A 12,906-nucleotide genomic window follows, 5' to 3' on the forward strand; every position below is an offset into this window, starting at 1 on the left:
GGTTCAGTAGTTTCCGACTCCCAAAAAAGAGAACCTTCAAGCACAAAATCGTCACTGAAGAGATGACTCTCATGCCGAATGAACCAATCGGATCTTCAGAGAAACTCTTGCACAATCCACCTCCAATCAGAATAATCGGACCAGCCTGCAAATCGGGTAGTAACAGTTCTGAAAAAAGGATACTGATAAAATACACTTAGGAATGCATTCTGATCACTTGCACTTGCTTTGCACTTTCTTTTCATAACATCTCTGATCACGCCTTCCTTCGGAAGGGAAGTAAAGCCGTTGGTCCCCGGTTCATGAAGTTGATGGGTCGATAGGTAGGGTGCAGGTGTGGGAGCTGCCTCTCTGGTGTCGGTAGCATTGGTGCTCAGCACGGAAAACAAGATCGAAGGAAAACAAATCAAAGAAAAAAAAACCCAATTTAAAATTGATAGTTTCGTATTGATTGTTGCTTATACCCCGTACAGACTATGGCTTAAATCATGTAATATAGGCTGTCTTGCAATGACCACTCATACAAAGGACTTACAGTGAAAATTTGATGTATGAGTGCTCATTGCAAGGCAGCCTATATTACATGATATAAGCCATAGTCTGTACGGGGTGTATTAAACCGAAAATTTGACCCTGGGAGTTTTTTTTTGTCCGTACAGAAGCAGAGCATAAATCGGGGATGATCCACTATGTCGCGTATGCGTATAAAATGGGTATACGTATGGGTATGTCACAATAGAAGCCCGCCACAGTGGAAATCCCGAGTCACAGTTCAAACACTTATCCCAAATCAAAATGAAGCACATATAAGATTAGTTACAATACCATGTACAAAAATGGTGTTTAACATTGTTCCCTGAGTAATACCTCAATGCAAACAACAATGAAAGCTTGTCACGCAAGTAGTAGGAGCACTGTTGGGCACTTTCTGAAATATTTCAATAGTATAATTCCCTCGCAAACCCAAATAAATCTATCTGCGTAAAAAAATAAGAGTGAGGCAAAACCCGCCAGTATCGCACTCAACGTCAGTGCCTATATGTAAGCGTACTACGACGCGGCTCACAATCAAAGGTCGCTATTAATCGATGCATAAGAGATACAGATTTAAGGTATTACAAATGTTGTACTTAATACCAAAACCTACAAATAGTGATGTCCGATATTTCCAACTAATCGATTATTTACTAATCGATTTATTTTTTTATTGATAGTAATCGACATCGATTATACGACATGAAATAATCGATTAATCGAAATAATCGGTTAATTTTAATACTCTCTGATAACAAAGAAAACCAACGTCTTTAAGAAAGTGTTTTAACTAGATGTAGATTACTCATCCTTGGTAATTTTTTTTTTCGCGAAATAACAATTTAATAAAATACACTTTTACTCTTTAACGCTTATTATCATTTTTATTAGAAGTGCATTGAGAGTAAATACAACTTGCATCTTTATGACAAACTGATTTGGACTGCAATCTCATTGCCTGAAAAAAAAACACTCGAACCAAACAGATTACGGGATGTTCATTAACTACGTAGACATTTGTGGGATTCTTGACCCCCTCCCCCTGCGTAGACAATTGTCCATACACAATTTTGTAAATTTATATGGGCCGTGGATAATTGCAAACCCCCACCTTAAATGTCTACGTAGTTAATGAACAGCCCTTCAGGAATAGTATCATGTTGAGATGAGAGCCAGATAAACGGTTTCTCAGCTTTGTTACTGTCTGACCTTCTTTAGAGAACATACGTTCTGAACTTCAGGTTGGGATGGAACATAGTTTAATCGATGCTCTGTTGGCTTGGTGGTCTATATATACTAAAATAAATTTAGCTCCTGGTTCCAATGAATATTTTAATTATCGTTCAATAATCAAAGCCAATTCAATGATTATCAGATAATCGGGGCATTGAATAATCGATTAAAAATTAATCGATTATTGGAACAGATAATCGATTAATTCGATTAATCGAATAGTAATCGGACATCACAAAGTTTCATGCATCATTTCACGAAATTCTGTTGATAAAAAAGTTAGAGGCAATTGAATGTAAATGAATGCACGAAATGAATGCAAATGATTTACCATACCAGCGTATACTACCCATAATCGCATAGCTGTCCCATCTTTGCTTGATTTCCTATCCATATGGGACTGATATGCGATATCAGTTTGGAGCCGTCGTGCCCAAGTAACATTGCATGTTTTATAATGGTTTTAAACCACGCTACAAGTTCAAATCATGGCCTACAGAACCCTCAACCCGCCGCTATGGCAGTGCTACTTTGGCATCACTTTCATGCCTTTTATTTTATTTTATTTATTTTAAAGAATTCGCGCGCGTACGGACTTAGGACTTAGTGGCAAACATATGGGTCGCTTGAAGTTACATAATTGCATTCTTGCCTGAGCGATGGCTCGGTGCCTGGAGTGGATAATTAAATAGACTAGTTCACTTTGGTTATGGTTTTGTTAACAGTGTGGAAATGGTATACTAAACTACCTACACACTTAAAATTTTTCGCCGAGATTCCAACAGCCGAGCAGTTCTGCAATTTATTTTGCTAAGATTCAGTAAAACAATTGCCGAGACTCAGCTAACAAATAACTATTTGCTGAGATATCAGCTAACAAACAGATATTTTGCAGAGATATCAGCAAAAGTAAATGCCGAGGTAATCGGCTGTTGGAGATTTTACCGAGCTAGATTAAGTGTGTATGCCGGTTCGGATATCCCTACAGCGATCTTCAAGAGTAGTTAAGTGAAACTTAGGAATTCGGTATATCTAAGAAAATATAAAAAGGCCAAACTTTTTGAACAACTTTTTTTCTGTTTAATTCAATAGATGTATGAAATGCAAACCGGAATAGTTAAATAATAAAAAAAGTATCATGGTATCTTGTGTCGACTCATATCAGTCCTCATCATCGTCACTGATAACAGCTCGGCGATGATTTTTGGTCCTTTTCGTCACGCCTTCTTCCTCTGCGTCCGACAGATCTGAAGTTACTGATCTTCCACGTTTGACCCCTGCGGTGAGCTCACTCGCTCCGTCATAAATCCGTTCCTCCCCGCCTTCATCATCCGAAACTACAAGACGGACCTGTTCGCTGTCCGATTCCGGCTCAGAGTCTGAGTTTATAATGATTTTTGACTTCTTCTTACGAGAAGTTGTCGGTGCTTGTTCTTTGCTGGTTTCATCCTCATCGCTTGTTACTATCAGAGAACGATGACGAGGAAAATCGGTTAGGTTTTCTAGTTCGTCATCACTAAGTCTTTCGTCCGGCTCCATTTCATCGCTCTGTTTAGCCAAATCGTTTAGATCGAATTGATTGTTTCTCTTTTTCTTTGTCGTCCGTGCTACAGTTTTCGAAGCGGGTTTCATGTTTTCTTTGGCCGACTTACGTTTAAGAGGTTCTCGAACATCACTTTCGTCATCACTCTTACTGTACAGGACATTCGCTTTGTTTCGCCATGTACTAAAAATGTCTTCCGACACTTCCGGTTCGTCTTCGTCCTCGAAGGGATGAGAAACATTTTCCACCGCCAAAGGTTCTGACGCTTCTTCTTCCGCTGGATTTTCTTCGGCTGATAGATGCTCACCTTTCAGGATTCCGACGCGCAGTTGTAAATCTTCAGGTTTCATGCCTACCGGAATGCGCCAGTAAGCTTCCTGTCAAAATTAATTCGGAAAAGATAATATACCAAACATCTAAAATCATAATTAGTGGCAGATACTCACAGTTTCGGTTGGTGCATCGATTCCTAATTCTTTGAGCAGTTCCTTGAACTGTGGGTGCTCAAGGGATTGTCGTTGTAATGGCAAAATTGGAACCAGTGGTACACCATCATCGGGATCTTCAGAGTCTTCTTCGTAGTCTTCGCTTGCCTCAGCAAACGACTCAGTTAACCATTCAATGGCTTCCTTCATAGATTCTTCAATTTCCGACAAAATTGTTCGCAATCGTTTGAAGTTCAGCGTTGATGTTGATGATTGGTTACGTCTAGCTTTATTGTTAGAAGCTTGATTCGTTCTGGTGTGCTTTGAGGGTTTTGTGGGGCGATTTTGGTAGTCGTCCTCATCGGAATCGGATGTTAAATCGTCACTGCTCATAGGATCTCCTCTCTCGCCCGGGGCTTTCTTCGCACGAGATTTTTTCGGTGGTTTCACCTCAGATTTGTCCGCTATCAATCCCAGCGAAATCATACGTTTAACGATGGACTGTTTCGAGCGTGTTCCGTCGAATTCTCCAGTGATGATAGCTAATACGTTCTCGTTCAAACGGTGTTCGTCATATAATTGTTTCAGCTTTTCATCTTGGTCGGATGTCCACAGATTCCTATTCTTAGCAGCAGCATTGCTCTTTTTGGTCGGAGCCTTAAAAATCAATCCGAGCTCCTTGAGTTTCTTGATTATACCCCGCCGGGTACGCGTTTTATCAATCAAATTATCCAGTATCCAGTCGATAACGTCTGCGAATAAATCGAGCAAAGCATAATGACGGAATCATAATGTGGTCTTAAGTGAGAAAAACGAGCAATTTGATAGATAATAGAATTAATTAAAAGCGAATTGAACAATTGATAGCGAAAGGTACAATTAAATGTAGAGAGCGACGGGTAGAAATAGGAGAACCAGAAAAAATGTCATTTTAACGCTGGTAGCGAATGGCAAACAGTTTTCGAAGTTCTTTTTTCTATTCATTTCTATTTAGGTAGAATAAAATGGGGACCGCAATTTCCACAGTTTAAAAAGCACCGGAGTTTAGTTTCCGTATTTCTCGTATATTTCAAGCCCAGATTAGAAAAATTAAACCGATTCTCATTCAGCACTCGAAATAGATGAAACTATTTTGATAATAGAGATTATTACGTCCGGTTGTATTCGTGCGATGTGTAAAAATGTGGTGTGAATTCCGGAGGAGCATCCTTCTATCTTGAGATAATTTTTAAAAATATTAATTAATTTATTGAACAATTGGAGATCTTCAGAATAATAGCAGTTCAACGCGAATTCTTGAAAAAATATCCAAAGAGCTTTTTGGATATCAATCATTAACTGAAGCTCTTTGAAATAATTCCTGATCAACCTGATGTCTTGCCTTGTCTTTTCTTGAATAATTCCAAATCAATCTACTTTCTTGCGAAAATATCTTGAGACATGATTTGTTTTATTAACCAATTAGAGATCTTCAGTATAATAGGAAGAATATTCTGAGCCACCTGCAATCACTAGAAAATATCCTAGAGGCGTTAATTGAAATGTTGGACAGCTGACGATCTTCAGAATGATATATGATCATCCTGAAAACTAGCAGCGGTCTTCATCAATGCCTTTGATCACCTGAAGGTCTTTGGGATAATTTCTGAACAGAATCGATGGGCCTCCACTCCCGGACCCAGTTAACGTTAACAAGGCTTTGTGATCCGGGTACCTTTCTGGATGTGGCCAAAATCTATCATGTGAAACATCAATCCACATTGGCTACACAAGGTCATGTGTCGGCCCAGAAAGTGGCCATAATCTGACAACTCAATTCCCATAAGATAACCAGATCAATGCTTATATTATTGAAATGATTATGTTATATTACAAGACCAAGAAGTTTCCTCTGCTTGTAAAAAAAGAAGAACAGCGCCTCTTCTCTCTACAACAAATCCATTACTATGTTGGCTGTCAAAATGACACATTTTAAACATCAATGCAAACTGGAATATTGCATAACTGTATATTTAACTTGTTACAGATAACACCATTTTAAAATTGTTGCCGAAAACATCGTTGCAACGTTTTGGAAAACTACGGAAATGGTGTTTTTTACAGTAATTATAATTATCCTGAATTGAATAGCTTAATCATCTTATCCTTTCTTTCTTTATTGAAGAGACTTTCACTAGCTATGGCACGGTAGCATCAAACCGAAGACGATGGATATTGGATTTAATTAACATTCATCGAACGCCGGATTCAATTTATGGATAAACTACAATATTGTTTCGGGAGTCTGATCACTTGCTCGAAGGTACCTGCAACATGTCTGGATATGAACATGTAGTTTTGGATTTATGACTTCCATTAATCTTGTGTTTGAATTCTCTTGTGATATATTATAGTCTTTGGATACATAATAACCTGAACATGTTCTGTCCGTATCTCTGGAACCAGTTGATTTATAAAATCTGTGATCTATAGCCAAAATACCATTAGTTTGGTTGGCAAGAAACACGTCTTCTAAAATTTTAAAGTACAACACACATATTTGCATTGCCGGCGTATCAAAAATTGTAACGGCGGCGTATCAAACATCATCACGGCGCCGCGCCGACTAAAAATGTCGGCGGTGGCAGCGTGTGAAAAAGTGTAGTCAGCAGTGGCGTAGCGCGGCGGCACACAGGTCTAAGTAGCACCCTACCCTACATGATCTTCAATACTGATGATAAAGACTGTATCGACTATGAATACAGAATAAAAGTGATTTATTTATAAAGATTTCGTTTATTGTGTAATCCAGATTGATTATTCAAGAATCAAATAAAATTTATCATTTAATTTTTCGTGCATTTTGCCAGTTCTCGCATTTTTTTCTCAATGTTCCACATAAGATTTTGGACAACTGTTCCATCGATGCTTTTGCTAACGTTTATCCAGTCTTTTTGGCATTTTTATTCTCGATAGTAAAAAAGGCAATAATTTCATACCACATTTGCAAATCGCTTACCAAACCAGCACTTTTTTCCCAAATTTTTCGCAAAGAATCGATTTTTCCGAGTAAGGGACTTTCGTTCCATGCTTCACAGTAAAAAAAATGTGCGAAAACGTTTCGTAGTCCTGCTTGACATACGTCTCGTCATCTATTATTATACACACTACATTTTGCTCAAACCACCATCGTACGGTTTACGAGCTCGAGATTTCATGGATTCTGCTTAAATATGGCTGCGTTTGGGACATTTTTGTGTTCTGAAGGTCTTGAGAGAGTTATGTTGCTAAGAACGTTGAACCATCCCAATTGAAGTTCTACACTTTTTTACGCAATCCCTGATTGATACCATCTTTTTGCTTTCATACACTTTACATATCTTTTTGTCCAAATCTGAAGTAGATGAACCAATTTTCGACCACGACCGGGTAGATCCTTCAAAGTAATATGCATACTTAACCGCTTGATTGCATTTTAGACTGCACAAATACTAACTTCTTCTTGCTTCGTCACTTTTCTTATTGATAACCCATTTACGGTACAGTACTTTATAAGACACTGTTCCGATACTCAGAAAGGCGGGAGGTTTTCACGGGTATAATCAATTTCTTTCAGGTTCGTGTTACAATTCACAGGTAAGTATATTCTTCCCTTTCAGGTATGATCTTCATCACAGGTAAGTAATGCTAGTCCACATACGATTTATTAATCACCAATAGTTTCTTTTTATTTCACTAACGTGGCTTTAAGCTACTAATTAAACTCTTAATTTATTTAACTTCTTATTAGAGTATATAATTCACAATTTTTAATCTTCACTGTAAGTAGTTCCACTATTCCTCGCTTGATGCTAATCTGCTGGTCGGTATAATCAAAAAGAGTCGCCCTAGACGGGTTTCTTAGGTTTTTATATTGACTGAATCATCGGAAGTCATTGATGACACGACTGATGACACATCATCGGTTTCGGTTCAGTGCAGGATCCAATCTGCCTAGGTGGTGAAATTCGTCGATGTAGCCATGATGCAAAAGACAGGTACGGAGAATTGGCTTTTAACGCATGCTGTGCGAACACACTGGCCCCTGCAGAAATCGCATTTCTGTCACGCAAACTCGATGACGATTGTCGATCAATCAAGCGGCTATCATTGTCACTGTTGAGTTGAGTCGATGGCGATCTCGATGATTGTTTACATTTGTTGAATGCTACGGCTGACGTTGCTGCTTCACATTGTATTTTTATTGCAGGTGCATCAGGAGCAGAAAAGCGGCAATTTTCATTCGTTGGAGACTGGATGGCTGGTTGCAGTTTTGGTGTTGGAGTTCTAGTTCAACTTGGAAGATTCCTCTGGTGCAGCAGTAGATGCGATTGGTAGCAGGCAAATTTTCGTCACTGGTCGCGTATACTTGCCGGTTGCAGTTCGAACGGTGACTACTCGAACAACTCCGTCTGGTCCGGTATGAAGTTCGTCGATTCTGGCTGTCGGCCAGTGCATCGGAGGAAGGTTTTCGTCCATAAGGATAACGAGCTGGTCCTTGTTGAGCTGCACAGGCGGATTACACCATTTCGTTCGTGGCTGTAGTGTGACGAGATATTCCCGATGCCAGCGGTCCCATATTTGCTGGTAGAGTTTTTGTGTTTGCTGTTATTTCCTCAGACGGTTGAAGGGAACGGCGGAGACATCGACATCAGGCACAGCTTTCAGGGCGCTCCCAACCAGGAAGTGGCCGGGTGTTAGGGGTTCCAGATCAGACGGATCATCACTGATAGGTACGAGTGGCCTGGAATTAAGACAGCATTCTATCTGCGATAATAACGTCTCCATGTCGTCGTAAGCGAGCGTCTGCGTTCTAAGTGCTCGGATAAAGTGTCTTTGTGCTGATTGGATTGCGGCCTCCCAGAGGCCACCGAAATGAGATGCTTTAGGAGGATTGAACTGCCAGCGGATATTGTTATTGACGCACTCCTGGGCGATTTGATCCTGATGTTCCTTGCTTCGTACTAGCTGAATTACGGCCGTTGTCACTGTAAATGACCGAGCATAATCCCCGACGTGAGACGAAGCGACGCAAAGCTTGCAGGAATTTGGCGGTAGTTAGGTCGGCAACTAACTCGAGATGGACAGCCTTTGTGCAAAAGCACACAAACACCGCGACATACGCTTTCCGTGGAGATGCTCGCCGGTGTGCTGGTTGGATGGTAATCGGTCCCCAGTAGTCGATTCCGGTCGTTGAAAATGGCCTCGCTGCGGTTATTCGTGCTGCTGGTAGTTCCGACATAAACTGTTGTAGTCGTTTCGGACGAGCTCGGAAGCAAATAGTACACTGGTGGAAGATGTTTCGGGCCAGGTTTCTGGCCCCAGTAATCCAATAACGGAGGCGAAGTAGGGTTAGTAGTAACTGAGGAGCGGCTTGCAAATGATTCTCGTGGAAGCTACGAACCAGCAGAACAGACAACGGATGCGCAGATGGAAGGATGATTTGGTGTTTACTGTCGTAGGTTTGCTGCGATCGATTTAGACGACCCCCAATACGGATGAGATTTTCCGAGTCGAGCATTGGCTGGAACAATTTCAGGCGAGACTTTCCGGAGACGGGCTGTTGCCGCTGAAGGGATTTCCATTCGTTAGGGTAGGTTTGCTGTTGCACTAATCTGATCAGCGTATTTTCAGCTCTTGCTTTTTCTTCCATGGTGATGACGTGTGATGCTGGTCTAAGTAAATTCTGAAGCCGACAGTTTTGCAGAAAACGCTTGCAGTAGGATGTCACTCTGATCATGCGTTGGTAGTTGGAGAACCTGTTGACGTACGAGTCGATGAAGGAATCTTCTGCTGTGGCGGAAAAGATAGTTGCTGGTGTTTTTCGAACCTCGCCTGGGCTATGCATTGTTGAACTGCCTTGAGGAGAGATTGGCCAGTCCGTTAGGTCTCCTTGTAGCCATTGTGGCCCTTGCCACCAAAGCTTGCTGGTGAGAAGAAACTCTGTTGATGTTCCTCGAGAAAGGCAATCTGCTGGATTTTGTTCACCAGCTACGTGCCTCCAGATGCTGCTGGATGTGGAAAGCTGTATTTTGGACACCCTGTTAGCCACAAAGGTGGTCCAAGTAGACGGCGGAGACTTCAGCCAGCTTAAAACTGTTGTCGAGTCGACCCAAAAGTACGTTTCAGCTTGCAGGGAGAGTGAAGAAGTTACCTTTGCATACAGTTCGGTCGATAGAAGGGCACCACATAGTTCCAGTCGTGGAATACTCTGCTGCTTGAGTGGTGCGACCTTGGACTTGGAGGTCAGCAATGCAACCTTGACCTGGCCTGACGCGTTTTCCGATCGCAGATATGCACATGCACCATATGCATTCTCCGATGCATCCGAAAAGAAGTGCAATTGCAGCTTCGAAGCGTTGGGACATATCACGAATCGTTCGATTTTTAGCTGGTTTAGAAGTGGTAACTGTTCGTGGTAGGATTGCCATCGATCCCGCGCCACTGCAGGAAGCTCTTCGTCCCAGCCCCATATGTTTCCGTTGCTGTTCTTCAAGGTCCATAATGACTGCATAAATAGTTTAGCGGTAGTGACGACAGGACCCACCAAGCCGAGCGGGTCGAAAAGCTGGGCAATGTAAGAGAGAGCGAGGCGTTTAGTTAACATTGCGGTCGCGTCTAGCTGGGGCATCTTTACCTTGTACCTCAACACATCGGCGGTTGGATCCCAATGAAGGCCAAGCGTTTTAATGAGTTGGTCGCGATCTAGATCCACTGGCTGCTGCAGAGCCTTGTTTTCAGCAGGGACATCTTCCAAGACTGCGGATTCATTCGAGGCCCACTTGCGTAATTCGAAGCCACCTCTTGCCAGCAATGTTTGCAGTTGTTTTCGAAGGTTGATGGCGTCGGTTATGTTGCTGCTGCCTGAAATAAGATCGTCGACATAAACGTCCTTGCGTAGGACAGCTGCTGCCTCTGGGAAATGATGCTGTTCGTCGTCGGCAAGTTGTTGCAGGACTCTTGTTGCCAGAAAGGGGGCACTAGCGGTGCCGTATGTTACCGTTTTTAGCTCGTAGGTGTCTAGAGTGCTGTCGGGGGAACTTCTATAGACGGTCCTATGTAGAGGAGAATCCCGTTCGTCAAGAAGTATTTGGCGATACATTTGCTTCATGTCTGCAATCAGCATCACAGGATGAATTCTCGAGCGCAGAACGATGGATCTGATATCGTCTTGAACTATTGGCCCAACCATCAGGGCATCATTTAGGGATGGGCCACTGCTGGTTTTGCATGATGCGTCAAAAACGACTCGCACTTTAGTCGTTGTGCTCTCCTCACGTACTACGGCGTGATGTGGAAGGTGGTAAGTGCGGGTGGATGAGTCCTCATTGGGCGATACACGTTTCATGTGTCCTAGCTCGTGGTACTCCTTCATAAAATCTGAATATTGTTTACCCAAAGTTGGGTTTCGTTGCAGCCTGGATTCCACTAGCCGGAAGCGACGGATAGCGGTGTGACGGTTGTCACCGAGATTTGCTAGAATATCCTCCTTCACAGGTAATCGAACAACGTATCTGCCTTCAGGTGAGCGGGTAACAGTTTGACGAAAGTGAGCTTCACAGGCCGCTTCCTCTACTGAATAACAAGGAGAAGTGTCATCCTCTTCAATACTCCAGAAACGTTCCATGAGTTGATGCAAATCGTCGACGGCAGCTACATTTGCGGTGATTGTCGTGGGTGGTTGGCAATGGTTTGATCGACCTGATACCACCCAACCTAGGACAGAATTTACGAGGGTTGGTAAGTTGTCTCCGAGTGGGATTCGACCAGGAGTCTTAAAAAGATCAAAAAAGATTTCCGCACCGAGAACGAGATCGATCGGGCTGGTGGTAAAGAACGATGGGTCGGCTAATTGAACCCCAGGTGGAATTTTCCAAGAAGAAATGTCCATCGGCGTTGCAGGTAAATCGGCGGTTACTTTAGGGAGTACGAGAAACTCAGCCGTAGTAGAATAGTCGCTGATTCGAGAACGTATCATGGTGGAGAATTTCGATCGTGATTGCGTAGTAGAGTGGCCGAGTGCAATTGGGATGGAAACCTTCTTGCGATGCACCTTCAGCAGTTGAGAAAATGACTCCGAAGCGAAACAGCATTCGCTCCCTGAATCCAGCAGAGCTCTGGCTACGTGTGACTGGTTGTTGTTATCGACTACGATGATGACAGCTGTAGCTAGTATTATGTTGGCTCGTTTTTGTCTAGATGAGGCATAGCTTGTCGGTTGCAGTTGAGCTGCAGAAACTGATGTGGTGGGTTGTTCACTAGTAGAAGGCGTGGGCGTTGGCTTCCCTGGTGTGCTTTCGTGTACTTTCTGGGTTGGCGCACTCGATGGTTCAGTCCCGCAAAGCTGCGTGTGGTGACGACCCTTACATCGACGACAGGTGCTATTTGACGGGCAATCCCTACACATATGTCCTTTGCGCAGACAGTTTCTGCAAAGCTGGTGACGTCGAATCTCCTTTTCTTTATCCTCCAAGCCCATCTTAGAGAATGTCAAACACATGTACAGCGGATGTTGCTCGGTACAAAGAATGCATTTTCTAGCGCTAAACTGGGAAGCCCCATGACTGGTGAACGGACGTATTGTGGGTTGTTTCTTAGGCACAAGTGGCGGAGCAATCTCGGGACTTTTGTGGTTGATGGTTTGAAGCACGGTGACCCTTCTCTGGATGAAAGCGGTTAGGTGTTGGAACGAGACTTCCTCGAGTTCGGACGAATGTTCCTCCCAATCCCTCCGGGTTATCGGATCAAGACGGCTACTCAGCATGCGTATTAGCAGGATATCCCAAGAGTCAGTTTGTTCCCCTAACTGTTGAAGAACACGAACGTTGGCCTCGAACTTCTCGACGAGAGAGTGCAACTCGGATGCCGATTCTCGTTTGATGGCGGGAAATTCAAAAAGCGCATCTACATACGAAGCCTTCAGACGATTAGTGTTCTGATAGTGTTCAACCAGCAGATTCCATGCGACTGGATAGTTGACGGCACTGATAGGTATTGTCTGTACCAACTTGAGGGCCTCTCCGGAAAGCGATGAACGGAGATAGTAGAATTTTTGAATATTTGAGATGTCTTGCGAGGAATGAACTAGCGAAAGATAAAGATCGTGGAAGTTGAGCCAGTTCTCTAGGCTTCCACTGAATACGGGAAGCTTCA

At 42.7% G+C, this 12,906-nt stretch overlaps 1 protein-coding gene across 1 annotated transcript in view; it reads right to left on the bottom strand.

The window, feature by feature from the left end:
- Positions 1-2,900: 2,900 nt before the first annotated feature.
- The window catches only part of timeout, a 201,977-nt gene continuing 191,971 nt past the window's right edge, over positions 2,901-12,906 (bottom strand). The window contains exons 14-15 of the mRNA XM_065238478.1: positions 3,757-4,487; positions 2,901-3,687 (exon numbers count right to left, since the gene is read on the bottom strand). Of these exons, the coding sequence (XP_065094550.1) occupies positions 2,929-3,687; positions 3,757-4,487 (1,490 nt within the window). The 3' untranslated portion in view covers positions 2,901-2,928. The remainder of the gene's footprint in view (positions 3,688-3,756; positions 4,488-12,906) is intronic.

The sequence above is a fragment of the Ochlerotatus camptorhynchus genome, unplaced genomic scaffold (genome assembly GCF_037179485.1).
Source record: "Ochlerotatus camptorhynchus isolate MF236.1 unplaced genomic scaffold, CSIRO-AGI_Acam_v1.1 ptg000794l, whole genome shotgun sequence".
NCBI classification, from domain to species: Eukaryota; Metazoa; Arthropoda; class Insecta; order Diptera; family Culicidae; genus Ochlerotatus; species Ochlerotatus camptorhynchus.